The following is a 20,609-nucleotide window of genomic DNA, read 5'->3' as shown; positions in this document are numbered from 1 at the left end:
ATCTCACTAAGTTTTTGTGTTTAGGCAGCTTTTCTCTTCACTCCCATCGTTTAAAAAACATTTTAAATGTGGAATGAATAGGAGCCTATATCTGTATAATAAAAATGTATTTCGTTTGTGTACATATAATTTTACAAAGCGGGTAAATTTGATCATTTGATAAAAATGGTCCTTCGCACATAAATTCCGAAAACTCAGAGACGATGACCACGATACGACCCTCTGCCTGAGAGATGGTTGGTCAAATCATTAGGCTACTACGGTTTGTCGTCGTGGTACTGGGCTTTTCATTTCGAATTTATCTTTTTGTAAAGCGAATAGAGTTCATTTTAAATATTAAGAGTCGGTACAATCTCAAATGGCTTTGGGTTATTCCGCACGTTATTCCAAATATTGAATGAAACTTTCCAAGTGTTGAATCAATCACTATGGAAAAAATATGTAGTAAAATTGACGATATACACTGATAGTATACGGTGTGAAAACAGATTCCTAAACATTTTCATGGTAGAAAATAAACACGAAAACCGCTGTATTCAATAGGTTTTTTACATATACCAATTTTTTTTATTATTTGAACTAAATAGCACACGTATGGTATACGATATACATTTTGAGATGGCTTTAATTACGTTTGTAACAAAATAAATTCTGAAATAAAGCCAGTATCTCTGCCGCGCGACCCGCGCAAAGTGTTGCTGTCGTGATTGTAAATGTCGCACATAAATTCCGAAAACACACACGTGCACGACTCTCTGTTTGTGAGGCGGTAAGTTTAGGCTACAAGCAATTAGGCTACCACGTCTAAAATACTAAGATTGCTTTTCAATTTATATAATATACTTTTGTTAGTATTTATAGAAGATTCAAGAATTTAATAAACAAAAAATTATAGAACTATATAGAGAGTATATATATTTACATATTATATATACATATTGTTTGGCAGATTAAGTAGGTCAATGAGGTTAATAGACAAACTTCTTGAAACTGATTACCTATCAACGAGTTCATTGAGAACTGTCCTGAACATAGCACTTTATAATAAATATGTGTGTTATCCGTCGCTGCTGTTCGTGCACTACCTTTCGAGCACCGGTGTCCTGTAGAGTGGGTCGAATGCTGTACGTAGTATATATATATACCTTTATATATTACTTTCAATTTCCACTATGTACTTATAAACAATATAATAATTCAATCATATAATTAAAAAAAAGGAGGACGTTCTTAATTCGTTCCTTCGCGTTTGGATACCACTTTCCACTTAACATCAGGTGGAGTGGAGTCATTTGCCTGTCATGTATAAATAAATAAATAAATTAATTGATTCGACTGTATTTTTTTTTAATGTATGTTACGCTATAACTCCGGTATTGGTTAAACGATTTTGATGATTCTTTTTTGTTGGAAAGACGGTACCTTAGTTGAGGTTACGTCATTGGTCCCGTTTAAATTTGAACAAAATATTCCAACTCTAAGGCTGGCAAACTAGGGGATGAATTCGGTTTTGCGCAATTCGACTACAACTACAGTACGTAATGACTTTCAAATGTTTTTACCATCGTGTAATTTATCTCAAATGTGCAAGGTAATTAATAGTTTAGGACATATATTAGATTTAGTTTTGACTAACGAAACGGTGTTAGAAGTTTCAGTGGCTGAGGCAGTTTGTGGTTTGGTCTCTGATGAGGTCCATCATTTGCCACTTGATATATCTATTAGCATACCCAATGTGAATAACAAATATCGAAAGCCTTCTGGCAATATCCCAGCGCCCAATATTAGAAACTTTCGCAAAGCTGACCTCCACCTACTTTACATGAGAATATCTGAAATAGATTGGATGCCCCTTTATTAAATAAGTCATTTAGATGAAGCTGTGGACTACTTGTACTCAGTTATTTGCAATATAGTGGAGGAAGTTGTTCCATTTAAGAACCCTAGTAAGCCTACTAACTATCCGGTATGGTTTTCTGCTGAGACTATATATTTATATTCAAAAACAAATATCACAAAATGTACAAAGAAACAAACTATCAACTCTATTATGGTTTTTTCTACTATTATAGGAAAATGGTTCTGCGAAGATCAAAATGCGATTTGATTAAATATTCTAAAATGGTTCAGGGGGATGTCAAGCGAAATCCTTTGTTATTCTGAGCGTTTGTGAAGAAGCACAAAATGTCATGTCAGCCAACTACATTTGGTACCACGTGCCCCAGGAAATAGTTGACTCATTTGCTCAATTTTTTCAAAGTGTCTTCCTCCCTACTCTACCACTTCTCTGTGTTGAAAATGCTTGTGACAGTTCTGCCACTTTTACACATCTTGCCACTTTCCAGAGACATATTAGTGTTGATGAAATTAACGAGATTGACGTGCGCAAAGCTATCAAACGCCTAGCACCTAAATTCACACAGGGCCCTGACGGGATCTCTCAGTTTGCGGTCAAAGATTGCTGCAAAGTATTTGTTAAACCACTTTGTTATTTATATAACCTATCAATTGGAACAAACTTGTACCCACGACGTTGGAAAATATCTAAAGTTATACCTGTACACAAGAGTGACGCGAAGGGTGATATAAGAAATTACCGGCCTATTGCTATTCTCTCAGTATTTGCAAAAATATTCGAAACGGCGCTCTATTCGACCATAGCTTTACAGCTGTGTGGATGCTTTTGTGACGAACAACACGGTTTATTGCCGCAACGCTCAACTACGTCCAATCTTCTGAATCTAAATACCTTAATTGGGTCAAAAATGGATCAGAATACTCAAGTTGATGTTGCCTATTTCGACTTCCGAAAAGCTTTTGATCTTATAAAAATGGGTGTTGCGAGATTTACTAATCAGTTAATGAAATTTTTCTGTGCGTATTTTCAAGATAGAAAGCAGTACGTTGAATAGGAAAACTAAGTATTCCCCTTATACAGTTGCTTCTGGTATAGGGCAAGGTAGCAGTCTCGGCCCTCTCCTTTTTATACTGCTTGCGAATGACCTTCCTACATCTGTAATATATTAACAGCATTTTCGCAATCCAATCCTCAATGAGTACAGCCTCGGTGGCACGACCTTGAACCGTGCGAAGACTGTTCGTGATTTGGGAGTAAGATTCGATTCTGGACTCAAATTTAACGATCATGTTCTTGGAAAAGTCTTGGCTTCATCAAGCGGCAATCTAAGTTTTTTGACCATCGACAGGCAATTTGTAATTTATGTAACGCCTTTGTTCGAAGTAAATTGGAAGCTACGTGCGCAGTGTGGAATCCCCACAATAAACTCTATATAGCAATGTTGGAACGAATCCAGAAATCATTTTTGAGATATTTGTATAGTAAACTTTATGGGTACTATCCTTATATGTATCCTACAACCTTTATTTTGGGCATGGTATCGTACAGATCGCTTGAGATCAGGTAAAACTGGCGCTTCTAAAATATATTTTTAACCTAATAAGAGGATATATAATTAACTCTCCTCTAATGGCTCAAATTCCTTTTTTTATCCCGCCAATCTCACGTTACGTCCTTCGTCAGCGCAAATACCCTCTATTCAATTTTCATTTAACCCGCACAGTGACACTAAGACGGGCACCATTCTTCGAAGCCCTAGCCGCAATTGAATCCTTAAGCAAAACAAATGATATTGACGTGTTCAGCAACACTGAATCAAAATTTCTAACATCCGCTGGTTACTATTTGGAGGCGGTCACCGCCCAAAGCTCTGTGGTCGAAATTCCGCTTCCTATCTTTGGCCGGTGATCGACTCAACCTTTTTTGTGACTATGACTTACATGTTTAGTTATAAGTACTGTAAGTTTAAGTTGTACAAAATAAATAATAAAAAATACTTCTGATTTCAAAAAACTTGGTAAAGATTTAATTCCACGCACTTTTGAGGTCGATTTTTTTAATACTCTGAGAATATGTTATTTAACTTTTCTTTTTTTCAAAATTTTATCAGTGTGACTTGTAAGCGCTTTGGTACTGCAAATATGTTACCTATCGAGTTCTTAGGTTTTCGCGATTGTTACACATAGGAAATGAAACTATTTTTCCGGATTTAAATCGCGTATATTTGTTTTTTCAAACAAACCGACGTTTCGGGCCCTTTACACCATGGGACCTGTAAAAGGCCCGAAACGTCGGTTTGTTTGAAAAAACAAATATACGCGATTTAAATCCGGAAAAATAGTTTCATTTCCTAAATATGTTACCTTTTAAGTATTTTCAAAAAACAAATAAATATGCCAACATTATTTTTCATAATGACATTAGTAGCTGTCTATGCCTCTAACACGAGTTTACTTTGTGACGGTTGCCACTAGCAACTGCGTAAATTACTTCACAATTTTGTATAGCAAATTTTTTCCATCCTCTAAGCAAATTATAGAGTACCCCTAGCGGTCACAAGAAGAAACAACTTTTTGTATACAAACATTTTACGCGGCCGCTAGCGGTAACTGTGACAAGGTAAAGGCACAGTTCGTTATATGCAATTAAAAATCCAACTATAGTGAAAAACTTAGATTTCAAACATTCCAGAGACATTGCAAAGACAACTTGAAGCTAAGCTAAGAGTGAAATAGGGTATTTTTAAGTATATTTGGTGTAATTTATGCCGCATTTTCACAGGAGCGAAATCCAACAATCCCCATACACAAACTAATCTACCTCCTCTACCCATACAACACGTTCCTGAGTAAGGAACACATAAAAAACGTCCAAGGAGTTCTACAAAACCTCAAAATCAACACTCAGCCAAAATGGGACATAAACTTGAAAGAAATCGACTTCGCTGGCAGCCAAGCTGTAGTGAGCCTTGATGTCAACGGCGACAAAAGTCAGTTTGCAGTGCCGTGCGGTGGAAGTAAAAGGGGTAGAGAAGAGAGAGGAGTGGTGAAGACGTCGTATCAAAGTCAACTGTTGAATGAACTGCTTTTGAGTCATAGTGTTGGTGATTTTTGTGTTGTTGGTAAGTTAACCATTTGATGATTGTAAACTAACATGGTACTATTGCTTAGTGAAAAAATGTCAGAACTTGTAAAATATGTATATGGTAAGTACCTAAACTAAGTACTTGTGTGACGGGAGTCATTGGTTACTATCAGTTACACCGTCCGTTCGTCACTTTGTACCACAGCAAAAAATAAGATTAAGGCGAGTTTACTGAAACAAAGAAATAAACGACGGCCACATTGCCTTGTGAGTTTGATAAGCATGTGCAAAGAAGATTTATTAATTTTTTATGTTTTCGAACTAGGGAGCGGTACGAGTCTTACATATATCTTGATATATGTAAGAAACATCATCTTTTGCCACTACAGGTACGACGTCAGATAGCAGACCTAGTATTTTTGCGAAAAATTGCTTGTGGCCTCCCCGGAACTCGTGTCCAAGATTTCTCTTAGAGCCCCTACAAAGTCCCTTAGGTTTAATTAATTTTCGTGCGTACCTATGGCCTCTTCGAATTTTCGGCGGAATGCATATCTCTCACGTGCGAGTAATACCTTCAATGAATTGTCCAAGCAGGTTGACATTGACCTTTTTAACACTAGTGTTGCATCGGTGAAACGTCTTATTAGTAGTTTGTTCTTTGGCGAGTAGGTAATTACTAAGTGTTGCGAAAATGTATATAATATGGTTAGTAGTTATATAGTTATAATTTAATGGTCATTTACTTAATGTGTGTCTATCGGTGAGGATCTATAATTGGATCTCCATTATTATTTCAGTTTTTACTGTATAATATAGCCGTTGGTCTTCCAATAAGTTAAAATAAAATAAAAATAAAATTATTTTATTTACATTAGTTGCACTCTAAAACGCGCTATCGTTTTGTTAAGTCCAATAGTATAAGTAATCTTATATGTTTAGAATTGTTAATGCTCACTATCACTACAGTATTGATACGGCACTGAACGGATTATAATATGAAGTCACGAGACTAACAAATTGTGCTCCTGATGGTAAGCGATACCACTGTCCATAACAGTTGCAGTTTAGATCACAAAGATCTGAGGGGCACTGGCCACTGCGCTCGAAACCCTGAGTCGCAAATTGATAAGTCTCATGTCCATGTAATTTCACCAGCACCCTTACTCTTTGAAAAGGGAACGCAGCAATGCTGACATTACTGCTTGGCGGCAGAAATAGGTAAAGTGGCAGACTACCTCATTCACAAGGAATTCTGCTGCTTTTTTTTAAGTTTTAACACAAAAAGCATATTGCAACTAAGAACAGTTTACACATTGAGTTTTGGAAAGCATAATTATGTGGAAGACTGAAGTACCCTTACCCTTCGAAAAGGGAACGTAGCAATGCTGACATTACTGCTTGGCGGCAGAAATAGGTAGTGGCAGACTACCTCATTAACAAGGAGTTCTGCTGCTTTTTTAAATATTTTTTTTTCACGAAAAGCATTTTGCAACTAAGAACTGTTTACACATTGAGTTTTGGAAAGCATAATTATGTGGAAGACTGATGCTTAAACTAAGCATAAAGTTCTAAGGTAATTTATCATCTTACCAAAGAATGAACGTCCACTTAACTGTCTTAAATTCTTCTACTAAATTGGTGTAAACAGGCCTTAATCTAAATATTGTATTTTTACTAAAAATACAGACGTCGATGTCAACGTCGGTACCAGTTAATACTAGCGCCACTTACAACGTAACTTGCAAGCTTTTCAGTGGACGTAGTTGTATTGCGAGTATATAACCAGAAATAAGGGCCATCCATTCCTGGCAACTCATCAGGCAAATGGGCCTTATATCGCTTTTAAATATCAACTCGAGTTTGCGCTAAAATCACAAATTAGAAAGCTGAAATAGTACAGCGCCAACAACTGACCTGTGTGTAGGTACGTCTCCGTATATTCTGAAAATATTCTGTATTTATTGTAATAAGATAATATTTCTAACTATGGGAGGCTCTTGCATTCGGTAGTCTGGGAAAATCTGCAAAACATCTAATTACAAAACAAACGGAATCACATTTCATCGGTATTTAAATATTAAATACGTAGTTTTTCAATTTTCGTCCATTATAGCAAATCTTAAGTTCAACTGGTCGCTTTGAAGTGCAACAATTAACGTCATTCGTTAATTGTTGCAAATTCGGGCTAGCTAATCGGAGCGCCGTTGTCACAGTAATGACTTGGGAGAATAGTTTTCAAACAAATTAAATGACATTTCGTCTCTATTTCTGGGTAGATACTCGATGGTACCAGTTAATACTAGCCCCACTTACAAAGTAACTTGCAGGCTTTTCACTAGACGTACGTGTATATATTACAGGTCCAAAAGGCTGCGGTAAGAGCCTACTAATCTCGCAACTTGCATCCCTTCTCGGCTATACAATAGAGCCAATAGTTCTTTACCAAGATATGACAGCTCGAGATCTATTACAACAACGGACGACGTTGGTTAGTGGAGACACAGTGTGGAAGAACTCTGCCTTGGTGGACGCCGCATTGAAAGGACATTTGGCTGTTCTGGACGGGTTGCACAGAATACATCCTAGTACCGTTGCTGTTTTACATAGGTGAGTAAAACCATCGCATGCTTTTGTATATTGCAAAATATCAGTATAAAATCTACTGAATGTATGGTGTGGTGTACGAAAAGTGTTGCCTATTCCGTGTCATTTATTTTATTAATTATCTATAATGATATTCAAATATTTGTGTGATGCTCTGTAGCCACGCCACCCTATTTTGTATATTATTATATTATCCACTGAAATGTATGCCTGACGTACATGTATTATTTATGAATTACTATTAGTTTAAAAGAAAAAAGAAACAATTACTATGGGGAATTATCTGTAGCCATCTATATTAATAATACTTGTAGATGCAATTTTAGCTATTTTTCTGAATTTACCCAATAAACGCTGTTTATTAATAAAAACTAGGTGCAATGTAAGTTAATTCTGCTACGTTTCAATTGTATTAATTATTCAATATTTTATAATAATGAAACGCCTTTACAATCATGTTACAAAATGTTGTATAACAATTTTGCTGATACATTATTGATAAGCGATAAACACCTAAAGGACTTACAGTCAACTTGACAATTGAAATGTAGCAGAATTAATTTACATTTCGCCTATTTTTTGTATATGTACATACAATGACTAAATTCAGAAAAATAGAGATAATGGCTTTGTGTCTGATTCTGACTCTCCCAGACTCCATCAGAAGGTGTCCTAGATTATCGTCTTTCAAAAAGAATACCCATGAGCATCTTTTAAATTGTTTGTGGTTCGGTGGCACGGCGACAGAACATGACACAAAGACTTTTTTTTTTGAAAAATACTCCACTAGTTTGGTGTTATTACTGATACAAAGATCAAAAACTCTTTTCATGTAATTTTTGTTCAGATTTGAACTTGAACTAAATAATACATTTTCTAAGTCGGTTTTTTCTATTAATAACTAAATGTTTTATTGAACTTTCTAGGTTAGTTCACGATCGCGAAGTGCAACTTCACGACGGCACCCGACTGCTCCGTCACGACAGATACGACGCGCTCCTCGCTTCTGGTCTCACTCAGGCTGAACTTGAAGACAGCGGTGTCAAGAGAATTCATCATGCATTCAGGTAGGGACTAAACCTGTGTTATATCAGTGGTAATAATAGTTCAGGTAGAACCGTGTCACAAGACACGGTTCTAACTGAACCGTGACAGTTTTTAGGTTAGTTAGAACCGTGTCAGATTAAAGATAGTTTTCCACCGGCGCGGCGTGACGAGGCGAGGCGAGACGAGAATGGAAATCTCGTAAAAATTGCCATTAATAGCTCGCGCGAATTATAGCTATCTCGCGCGAGCCCACGCAGGGATTGCGGATAGTGAAGATTCAGTGTAGTTCCCTTCATCTAGCGTTAAATACGCGACCGAAGTAACATGTCCCGTAAATTATTATGATGTAATATGTTAACGGAAGAATCAGATGAAACCATCTTTTTTAAATCTCAAATCGTACGTAACACACAATCTCGCAATTGATATTAATAGCCATCGCGAGCACGCATAAACTCGCGTTAGACAGTGCAAAAATCGTGTTTCCGTTAAAGAGTATGATACTGTATGTTGGCAGCAATACGGTTCAAAATATTACAATATTTCAATTCTCGTCTCGCTGCTTCGTCGATCCAGACCATTTCCACTGAAGATGGGCTAGGAGAGAATTGAAATTTTGTCATACAAATTTCAATCCTCGTCTCGCCTCGTCTCGCCTCGCCCGGTGGAAAACCTTTGGTCCTGGTAATTTGGGCGCTTTGAAAGAAGAACGTTGCCTTGAAAGTTTTATTCACATTAAATGGCACAACATAAGAGACGGCGGTAGGAGGTCTGAGGTAAATTAGAGCGCCGTCATCATGATTAATTTATAGAATTAGGTTTGTACCTGTTTACCTGATTTACACCCTGTATAGTTTGCGCATCACATTACGTATTTCAGAATAGTAGCGTTGGCTGAGCCGCCGACTTTAGGCCGAGGACAGCAGTGGTTGTCTCCAGAGATACTGAGCCTTTTCATCTTCCACGAGATGAGGAATTTGAGCAAGAATGAGGAGATATTCATCATTAATCAATTGGTATCTAATTTAATACATTTATGTCTATGTAAATATAAGTAATGTAAGTACTTTATTTTTATCGGAGTAAACTGTAGTAGTGATATATTTTCATACCTGTGCTCCTCGGCTTCGTAGCCGTATGAGATGAAATGTATCTAATCGTCGTATAACAACTGTTAATAAAAAAAAAAATAGATATAACATATTGAATAAAAACGGACTTGCAAATCCATGCAGAGTTTATGGCGTGATCTTAACGTTCGCTATTCTAATTTCTATTTATTTTTCTTTAAAGCACGGCGACATATCAAATCCTCTCCATTCAATCATCAATTTAGCGGACCAATTGCGAGCATCAGAAGATAATACCCTTAAGAATCTTTCATCATCGCTCTCCACGCGACAGCTCCTGCGAATTGCCAGTAGAATGGCAAAATACCCCACTGACTCAGCCTATGAAACAGTACAGAGGACTTTCTTAGCCAAATTCTTACCTAATTTAGCAAGGAGGGCACTAGATGGCGCTAGTCAAAAACTGGGTATCGAAATTCCCACTCGATTCGGAATTTTCAGTCGAGATCCTGATGAAAAACCAGTTAAAATTTCAATAAAAAACGGTGCACTTACCATTGGAAACACCACGACCGAAATATTTAAAACCAATGCCTTAACAAAAGTACCTGATATCCTGTTCTACGATGTACCGCAACACGTGAGATTATTAGAATGGTTATTACAGGACTTCCTGCTCGGAAACCATTTATTATTAGTCGGAAATCAAGGAGTGGGAAAGAATAAGATAGCTGATCGCTTATTGCAGCTGTTAAACAGGCCTAGGGAGTATATACAACTGCATAGAGACACCACAGTCCAATCTTTGACAGTACAACCGACTGTAAGAGACGGCGTGGTCATATATGAAGATTCCCCGTTAGTGAAAGCTGTTAAACTCGGCCATATTTTAGTGGTTGACGAAGCAGATAAGGCCCCTACTCACGTGACGTGTATTTTGAAAACGTTAGTAGAAAACGGAGAAATGATTCTGAGCGACGGTAGAAGAATTGTGCCAAAGGATTTGTTGGAAAGTTCTGGCGGCGATATATCTAGCTTTATTCCGGTACATGATGATTTCAGAATGATTGTTTTGGCTAACAGACCTGGGTTCCCGTTTTTGGGTAATGATTTTTTCGCCGCTTTGGGTAAGTTTACTGGACTATCTCCATTAACTTGTTACACTTTAAATCCTGGCTAAGAAGATATTAGTTTGTTTCAAATGTGTGGAAATTAACTTCATTCGGATAATTTTGAAGGGGCTAATAACAAGTAATCGTAATCTAAGAAATGAAAAAATCTATCGTAGCAGACAGATATTTTTAGTAGTAGTAAAACTTGTTGTGAAAGAGTTCAGGGAATTCTTACCTACTTCTGCCGCCAAGTAGTAATGTGACATTACTGCGTTCCGGTTTTGAAGGGTAAGAGTCCTGATGAAATTACAGTCATAATATGAGACTTGTCAATTGATATCTCATGGTGAAAGGTACAGTGGCAGTGTCCATCAGATCTTTGCGATTTAAAGCTCTGAGTGGCACTGCAACTGCTATGGACTGGCATGCTGTTTAACATCAGATGCACGATGATTAAAGTTATCAAATATTATTTTACTTTGAAGTATTTTTTTTTATTATAGACCACATATTACTTATGTAGAATAAGCGCTGGAAGATCCACGTTCCGCCCTACAATAGTTTTCGTTGCTATATTATGCTGCATTTAGCGAATGTGACGATCACGCTGCTAAATGCAGCATAACCATATTCGCTGTGCCGTTTGCGCGTACAGTGTCCCATAGGAACTCGCCGCTGCTCCGTGCCCTCACAATGCTCAACAAGATCTTATTGTTATTAATTTTATAATTATCATAGTTTTCACAGTGCATTAGTTTTTAACTGTAATACCGTGTAAATATATTTATGATAAATAAATAAATAAATAAACTAAATTGAAAATCACCTCATGCCTAATTTAACCGCCTCTGTAGCCGAACGGTTACCACGTTCCGCTGGTCTGCCACGCAGAAGTCCCGGGTTCAATTCTCGGGCCGGGAGAAATATTTGTATGGCATTTACTTCTTTCATGAGTTTGGGTGTAATTTGTGGCTGTCTATATGTGTGTCCACGGCACAAGCGATACAGGGTATCCTTTCTTTAAAAAGAACTACACTATTATCGGATTAATAAAAGGCAGACGCTTTTTCCAGGCGATTTATTCTCCTGTCATGCAGTGGACAATCCCTCAATAGACTCGGAAATGGAGCTCCTTCGTTCATATGGGCCGGACGTGCCACATGACGTCATGAAGAAACTTGTTAAGGCGTTCGCCACGTTACGTGACATGGCTGACCAAGGACAATTGACATATCCGTATTCTACACGGGAACTTGTTAATATAATTAAGCATTTGCAGGTGAGAGAAATTTAGTTATTTCTCATAATATTCCTTATATTGGTTACGTGACCTGGATCTCCTCTGTTGCTCGAAAAAAAAAGGCACTTGGAACTTGCTTGGCGAGCGAATGATACGAAGAATACAGCGAGATAAAGCTCTCTTTAAATAAGAAAACAAACCCAAACCACCACATTTACTTAAATATCATTAACAACTAATGAGTGCAAGCGAGAAAGGAAACATTGATGAGTCGCACTCATACGTTCATCGTCACGTGCAATCTCATAAATGTATTGTTCAAATCAACACTTATTAATTCATCTATACATAACCGTTATTTGTAAATATACAACCTTACTAACCAGGCTGACCAGACCCGTGTGAATATGGCAAAACACCCCCATTAATAGTAAATGACTTGACAACATTTGAAAAATAATTTTTGGGAAAATGGAAAAAGTAGATTAAAAAAATAACATGATATCATTGTTTGTGGTGATATATGACAAAATCGTATTTGATATAAAAAGCGAGGTATTGGTTTTATGTAGTGCATTTCTTTGTTTATATTGTAATTACTCAAGAAAGTTTCCTTTGAAATGAATTTTCGCATCTAAATCGCCTATATTTGTTTATTCACACAAACCACAGGGCCCTTTACAGGTCTCATGGTCATGGCTAACTGAGATGGTAAAGTCATCAATCAGTTTTTATAATAATAATAAAGCACACACTCAACATAGCCCCGCACTAGGGACACCCCGTGTCGCGGGTACCAATGACACACACATAGGCAACCACAAATTACACCCAAACTCACGGGAGAAATAAATGTAGGCCATGCAAATATTTCTCCCGGCCCGGGCATCGAACCTGGGACCTCTGCGCGGCAGTCCGCCATGGTAACCGTTCGGCCACTGAAGCAGTTAAAGTATGTCTAATATTAAATCAAACAACCCTTTTTTCATTAACGACACAAAATTTTTGATTTTATTTTATCAACAAAAATACGACAATCAAAAATAGTAGGTATGTTATTTTTGATTGTCTTATTTTTGTTATTATGGTTGCGATATCTAAAACAAGTTAATCGTCATCAAGCCATTTTTATATGTCCCACTGCTGGGTATGGCTCTCTACCTAAACACGTTTTTCGGGGTTTGTGAACCTTTTTCAACGTGCAGCTTTCATCACAATGTTTTCCTTCACCAAAAAGCTCATGGTAAATTTCAAATTAAACAAATAAATTTCGAGAAATTCAGAGGTGTGAGGCCGGATTCGAACCTACGGCCTCTGCTTGAGAAGCGGTAGGCCAAACTATTAAGGTACCAGGGCTTCTGTTACATTATTCAAAACAAGTTATACGTCAATATTTTCCAGAAATACCCCATGGAAGACCTCGCAACAGCGATTGGCAACGTATTTGACTTTGATCGCTATAGCAAAGACATGGCGGACAAGTTGTTAGAAGTCCTTCACGAAAGCGGACTGCCGACAGAGGGCGTGCTTGAGGGACGGTCCAAGGCCGCGCTTAAGAAAATACAAATGACCATTGATAGGCATAGTGGGTGAGTATTATTTAGATTATATTTTATTATTGTTCATATAATACTGACTACGAATTGCAGGGCAAAATCTGGACAATCAAGGAAACAATTTCCATGTTGAGAATACCTTTTTCAATATCGTCATATCTATTGACAATGTTAGCAAAATCCAGATGGATCGCTTTTCTGTTTGTCAGTTTGGTTACCATGAATATTGAGGCTATCAACGCAAAAGTGATGTAGCCAACATTGAATTATTTTTCTACAATATTACTTTAAATAATACTAAAGTACATAAGGCTCATTTGGTGGGTAACATTGACGTAATGGTAATTTTGAATTAAATTTGTTGACACAACTCTAACATAACAAATGTTACGTTTGAAGATAAATCGGCAGTAATTTTAAATTATATGAATTTATACGTATTGTAAAAATTTACACAAAATTTTATTGATAAATGTGAAATAAAATTGGAAAAAAAAAATTCAAAATAATTTCCTGTAACATTACAAGAAGTACAATTGCGTCAATGTAGCACTAAATGAGCGATAATAATTATGTAGATTATGTAATTATGTAAAAAATTAAATAGCGTCCAAATACGTAATAATTACGTACTTTAGTGTCATTTAAAATAATATTGTAGAAAAGGAAATCGATGTGGGTTACACCACTTTTGCGCTGATGGCCTCAATTGTACCTTACTTATTTATTTCAAATTATACTTGTTTAATTTTAGTAAAGACGTATCCTCTCCTAAACATGGTAAAGAGGACGATAAGCCTCACGTAGGAGGGAACACCTGGGCTGGCGGAACCGGAGGACGCGACACTGCCGGTCTTGGAGGGAAGGGAGGGCCCTATAGACTCGACAAAGGTCATGATGTGCATCAGGTAACATTGGCAACCTTTACATTTGAGGTCATCTTAGAATGTACTGTTTCCTAGTAGTAGCATTCAGTACAGCATTTAGGTCGACTTAGTGTAGAATATTACCCAGTCATAGGAAGTAGCTGGATGATAATGGCTTGAGACTGCTCGTTGTAGTGCGATTAATTCTCTGTAGGCTGCAATAAATAGGCTGATTGAAGACGATGAAAGATAACTTGGTTTGAGGATGATGGATAGCGACAAGAGTATATATTCAAATGATCAAGAGGGTTTCCCTGTGTTTTAGATTACAACCTTATTGAGACCACATATTCGCCTGTTTTTCGTGATTATGGAATATCCTGTTTTTGGGGAAATTTCCTGGGGATAGTCTAATCATAGTGTAACTACGATTCCTACCGTTCTACGTCTCGTTAGTTTCGCAATGCGCAACGGGAAGTGAGCGGGCCTACAATTCCGGTGCCTTTCTGGAAATATGAAGGGTACTGTAAGTGCACCCGGGGCGGCTCACCCGAGGCGCTTACCCCTTGAGAACCGGATGAAGTCAGTGAGTACGGTATTTGACAACCCGGTACACTGGCTGATCTGGGGTCAGAACCTGAACTTAGGAAGTTCCTGTGCACGCATAGGATGCATGTCATAATATTTTTTTTTATTGTTCTGCTAAGTTCTTTAACTCTGTATAAGACATAGGGCGCACTATAAGTTTCCGGAACTGGCTACTTAGATAAACAATATTTAAAAAGTAATTACGACATTTGAAAATGGAACTATTTAGCTGTAGAATACAGTTTGTTTCATCTGACTGTCACTTGTTTTTACATTGTGGCGTCATTTTAGTCATTGGTTGTCTACATCACCATGGATTTAACTCGTGAAAATTTTCGTAGTATGATTTTCTACGGAGCTTCACTCGGCTTCAAACTGCTTTTGGCGATGAAGCACGATTATTTATAGCTGGTTTGCAGAATTCAAACGCGGTCGTGTGAATCTCAGTGACGAATGTCGTGATGGTCGCCCGTCCACTGCTGTGAACAACAAAAACATCGATGCTGTGCGCCGTATGATCAAAACAGACAGGCATGTTACCTAACAGCAATAGAGATTCGGGCATCTTTAGGCATAGGCATGAGTCAAGTACGATCAATACTACACAAACATTTGGGTGCGAAAAAGCTGTGCTCTCGGTGGATCCCACATAATTTGACTGAGGCTCAGAAAACGGATCGCGTCACTTGGTGCAATGCCATGCTTACCAGATTCAACGAAGGGGCTTTAAATTTAGTCTCGGACATAGTAACAGGTGACGAAACATGGATTTATAGATACAATCCCAAAACAAAGCAGCAATCGAGCGTATAGATCTTTCGAGATGAGCCGAAACCAACCAAAGTGGCGAGCGTGCAAATTGCCTCTAAGCGGATAATTGCCTCTTTTTTAAATAAAACTGGACATGTGACTGCTGTTGCTTTGGAGAATCGTACCGTGAATAGTGATTGGTACACAACCATTTGTTTGCCGGAAGTTATTGACAAACTCTATAAAAATAACCGTAAACGCCGTATCATCTTGCACCACGATAATGCCAGTTCTCACACGGCCAGACAGACAAATGGATTTTTGAAGGTGAGCAACGTTGACGTTATGAGCCATCCCGCGTACAGTTCCGACCTGGCACCTTTGACTTTTATTTATTTCCAAAAATTAAGAACCAGTTACGCAGTCAACGATTTTCATCAACCGAAGAGGCTGTCGAAGAGTATGAAAAATATGTTTAAGAGATTGTCACGGAAGAGTGGCATAAATGTTTTCAAAATTGGTTCATTCGTATGAAAGAGTGCATTAACGCTAACGGAGAATATTTTGAGACACAATAAATTCACTTCTGACCATAGTGTTTTTTTCTTATTCATTCCGGAAACTTATAGTGCGCCACACGTATCTAGCAAAAACATTTGAGGCTACTTCAATTTTTCTAGGAATAAAGTACCAAGCTCAATGCTAATTCGGTACAAGTCTTTTGATCGATATCCTTTTTCTAGCTTTCACAAGCTGAAAAAGACGACGTACCGGAGCACGTGAAGAAGGCAGCTCGGGAGATGAATAGAAAGGCGTTCGAAGAACGACTCAAGGAGATACGCATGAGCGAGTACGATGCTAAGTTGTATGAACAGTTTTACAGAGCTGTGCAGCCCCAGGTACGTTGTTTTACGGTGGATTTATAGGTTACTGTAGTTGTGAAGCCTATTATACTTCACCTGTGAAAGTTATATAATTATTTGTTTAATTAAATTTTATTAAATAAATATAAATGGCAGATCGGTGCTTTAAGAGGCGTTTTGGCAGAGCTTCAGGCGAAAAAGAAAGAGCGGCAATGGAGCCGACATCAAACGAGTGGCGAGCTCGACGATGGGAAGATTATTGAAGGTAACAATATTAAGTACTGTTTTCAGTGAGAATATCAAGCACCAAAGCATCACGAGGCCATCATAATAACTACCTACCCAAATAACTACTTTACCACCTTTACTTTCTTTCACGTTCTGCATAGCCGGCAGTAATCCGACCACCGGCCGCGGCTGGTTGGTCTTCCCCTCCACAAACACTTCTTATATTGCGCGCCCTGGTATATCTTGCTTGTCCGCGTCACATTTCACATTTTTCACATTCAACGGTTAAATGTAATGTTTCCGGAAGAATGTCTACTACCACCTCTGAGTTGCCTCCTTTGACCTTCCAAAGTGGAGCAAAGCTCAATGCTTTAAGCGGCATAACGACGCATGTAACCAAGCGTACGTCTCTTTCCGGGGGTCTGTACAAATTGGTCATTAACGTTTTTATTTGTTGGTGAGAGGTTACAAATGTCGGACTTTAGCTGTCTCATTATGAGATAATGATGGCGCATATTTCAGGCCATTTGACTTCTATCCATAGCCCAATTTACTTCCCACCAGTAGCAACACCTGCACCTTGCTTTCATCACGTCTGAGCGTGGCCATTACAGCACCTATGGATAAAACCACTTACAAATTCGACAATCTCTGTGACCTAACGAAGTGCATTATGGGTGCTAGAGGACCAGTTTGAGACAACCGGTCTAGGTGTTCTGGGTAGTGCTCCGGAATTAATCCCGTTGCTCTGGTACTTATAGATAGTACAAGGAATTCTTTAGTTTGAGACCAGGTAATTGGTGTATGATTTAATAGTACATTATGTATTAAGGACGGTAATTACTAACGAGGCACTATTAGAAGCCCGAAGGCGAAGGCTGAGGGCTTTGATAAGTCAAATTTTGTATTTTTTTACCGTCTATGATATATACAAGGTTTTTCATCACATTTGCGAGTAAATAAATACAATGTTTATTTCTTGTATGATTAAATATTGTTCACAACATAACAATATTATGGATTTTGCAAAAAAATTTTTGTTTTTTTTTATCAACAGATGGCCAGCTAGCTATTCTTCCATATATAATAATACTCGAACTAAAATGTTATAAAAGGCAAAGACGCATACAGCCTCGATGGACTGTAAAAAAAATTTGTTAATTTTTTATACAGAAAATAATTGTAAGAAATTCTTAATCATAAGTATTTAAGTAGTATCTGGCTGAATTGCAATTAAATTTCTGTTTAGATAACATTTTAAGCGAATGTTTTAATTTTGAACCTAAGTAACTTGCTTGAACTTGAACCTGACCTATGTAAGGAAATATATCATGCTACAAATTAAAAGAAAGTTCCTTACCGACCATGGCGGTGATGGGAATAAAAAAGGCCCGAGGGCGTAATAGCCCAGTTATCCACCATCCATGCCATCATACTATTTACGAACAAGTGTGATGAAAAAACAAAATTTAATTCTTAAAAGAGCTTTGCATCACGGTTTCCGTATTTATAAACAGAGCCTCGGTGAGTTGTGCTCGTTTAGTCTCAAATGTTTTCTCTAGCTTTTTTAGCGAAGAAGTTTTTTTGGTCGACAGGTTTAACTGGTGAAAGATCAATATACCGTCGTCGCACGGAACAAGAGCCACCACCAGGGTCTCCTCCTGATAAACCGAAGAGACTTAGATTGGTACTGGACGTTTCAGGCAGTATGTATAGGTATGTGTGTTGGGATTTTTGTCATTGTAAGTTACACTCGCTTAGACTAGGCCTCTTCTTTTTATCGTATCGATGGCATACACTGTAATACTTGCCATCGTGGTGAAAGTATTTATCAATCAGCGAGTTTGGATTTAAAATTTAGATGCTATTTTACAACCAACCCTAATGTAAGGGTCGTAGTCGTGGGTTAGCGTAGCGAGAGGCACATTTCAATGAGAAACGAGGAAAATAATCATAAATAAAACTTAACTACGTGTATTAAAATCGAAGCTGTTCCTATAACTCGTAGGATGTTCTTTTTTTACAATGCACTTTCTTTTTATATAATTCTAAACACAAACCTATATTTATTCAGCCAGTTCTAATACAAATCATACAGTCTAGTCTAGAGTAGTGAGTGTTGGGTGTGGCAGAAAAAACATGAAAGTAGGGTGAATGCTGTAGAAATGAGAGTTTTTCGCAATATGTGTGGTATTAGCCTTAAAGGCAGAATGCCGATCAATATCAAAATCAAAATAATCTTTATTTCATAGGGAAGCATTATTACACTTGAAATCGTCTTGAAATCGAAATATATTTTTTTTGTTTTGAAATATCAGAGATCCTGTCTACCTCCATAAGCTAAACGGATTCCTACCACGGATTTTTGTCATACAAGTACGCAGAAGTTGTAAAATAGCCTTTAATATAAAGTTTTTGTTTCACTATAGTTTTAAACCTTGTGAATGGCGAATTTTGTATATCAACCGGAATCTTGTTATAGAAGCGTATACATTGACCCTTAAATGATTTTTTGACTTTGTGAAGACGACTATCAAGAAAAGCTAGTTTATTTTTATTCCTCGTATTAATGTTATGTCTGTCACTATTTTTCATAAAGAAATTACTATTCCTCTTAACATAAATTACATTTTCATAAAACGTACTGTGACGCTAGTGTAAAAATGTTAATTTCCTTAAACTTATATCTCAAAGATACTCTGGGGCCCAGATTGTAAATTGCCCTAACCGCACGTTTCTGCAGGACAAGATTCTATTGATATAAAAAGCAAAAGTATAGTAAGAGAGCGTTGTGGTATGAAAGATGATGTAGTGACAAAGATAGAGAAAGGGATGCTTCGATGATTTGGTCATGTAGAAAGAACGAATGTTGATAGATTGACGGTACAAATTTATAGAGCGTATGTGGATGGAAGCGTGGGGAGAGGTAGAACTCGGCGAGCATATCTCAATCAGATTGAGGATGTCCTTTAAAAAGGCCGGGTTAAAAGTACTAAGAATAAACTGGCATGTATGAAGAGATTGATGGGAGTGGAAGAGACGAAGGAGGTTTATGAGAAGCGTAGCAAGTGGAGGTCCATAGTCTCTGCCTGCCCCATTTTAATGTATAAAAATATTTAACATTTTTTTTGTATATGAAAGTAGCATCCAAATATAAAATAATTATTGTAACGGGTTTTTCAACAAAAATTTGTTTTGTAAATCAAAATAAAACAATAAATTTAGAAGACAATGATTCAAATTTTTATTGTTTTAAAAGAAGTAAAGTGTGGCAATTATGAATGAAAAATGATATCTGATAAATGTCCACCACGATCACAGTTACAGATGTCGATTCTTTCATCAAAGTTTTTAATCACTTTTTGACAAAATGGTGGGTCTATTTAGTTAATCACATCACGAATTTTGAGCTTTAAGACTGCAATCGATTCGATTGCAGACTTAAACACACATAAAACACAGTATTCATGTGGCCATAATTTTAAATTCCAGGTTCAACTCATACGATGGTCGCTTGGAGCGCTCGATGGAAGCAGTAGTCCTGTTAACAGAGGCTCTGAAAGGTTATGAAGCGCGGATACGCTACGACATGTTCGCTCACTCTGGGGAAGACCATGCGTTGGAGCTCGTGCGGGTTGACAGGCCACCAGAAAACGAGAAAGAACGGTTACAGGTATACAATTTGTGTGTATTATACATTGACTTACAAATAAATGGACGACGGGTCTAATACAAAAACCACG

The 20,609-nt window shown here is 37.5% G+C and overlaps 1 protein-coding gene across 1 annotated transcript in view; it reads left to right on the top strand.

Annotated features, from left to right (window-relative positions):
- Positions 1-1,582: 1,582 nt before the first annotated feature.
- LOC113235963 (von Willebrand factor A domain-containing protein 8-like) overlaps positions 1,583-20,609 on the top strand; it is a 69,027-nt gene continuing 50,000 nt past the window's right edge. Inside the window, exons 1-14 of the mRNA XM_026471886.1 lie at positions 1,583-1,591; positions 2,346-2,468; positions 4,640-4,979; positions 7,303-7,549; positions 8,473-8,613; positions 9,474-9,609; positions 9,887-10,790; positions 11,849-12,054; positions 13,417-13,604; positions 14,326-14,479; positions 16,519-16,674; positions 16,795-16,903; positions 18,462-18,582; positions 20,359-20,539. Of these exons, the coding sequence (XP_026327671.1) occupies positions 1,583-1,591; positions 2,346-2,468; positions 4,640-4,979; positions 7,303-7,549; positions 8,473-8,613; positions 9,474-9,609; positions 9,887-10,790; positions 11,849-12,054; positions 13,417-13,604; positions 14,326-14,479; positions 16,519-16,674; positions 16,795-16,903; positions 18,462-18,582; positions 20,359-20,539 (3,015 nt within the window). The remainder of the gene's footprint in view (positions 1,592-2,345; positions 2,469-4,639; positions 4,980-7,302; positions 7,550-8,472; positions 8,614-9,473; positions 9,610-9,886; positions 10,791-11,848; positions 12,055-13,416; positions 13,605-14,325; positions 14,480-16,518; positions 16,675-16,794; positions 16,904-18,461; positions 18,583-20,358; positions 20,540-20,609) is intronic.

This window comes from Hyposmocoma kahamanoa, unplaced genomic scaffold, assembly GCF_003589595.1.
Source record: "Hyposmocoma kahamanoa isolate Upper Pololo Valley unplaced genomic scaffold, ASM358959v1 88, whole genome shotgun sequence".
Lineage (NCBI taxonomy): Eukaryota > Metazoa > Arthropoda > Insecta > Lepidoptera > Cosmopterigidae > Hyposmocoma > Hyposmocoma kahamanoa.
The sequence above is the reverse complement of the archived record's forward strand: the minus strand, read 5'-3'. Positions and strand labels throughout refer to the sequence as shown.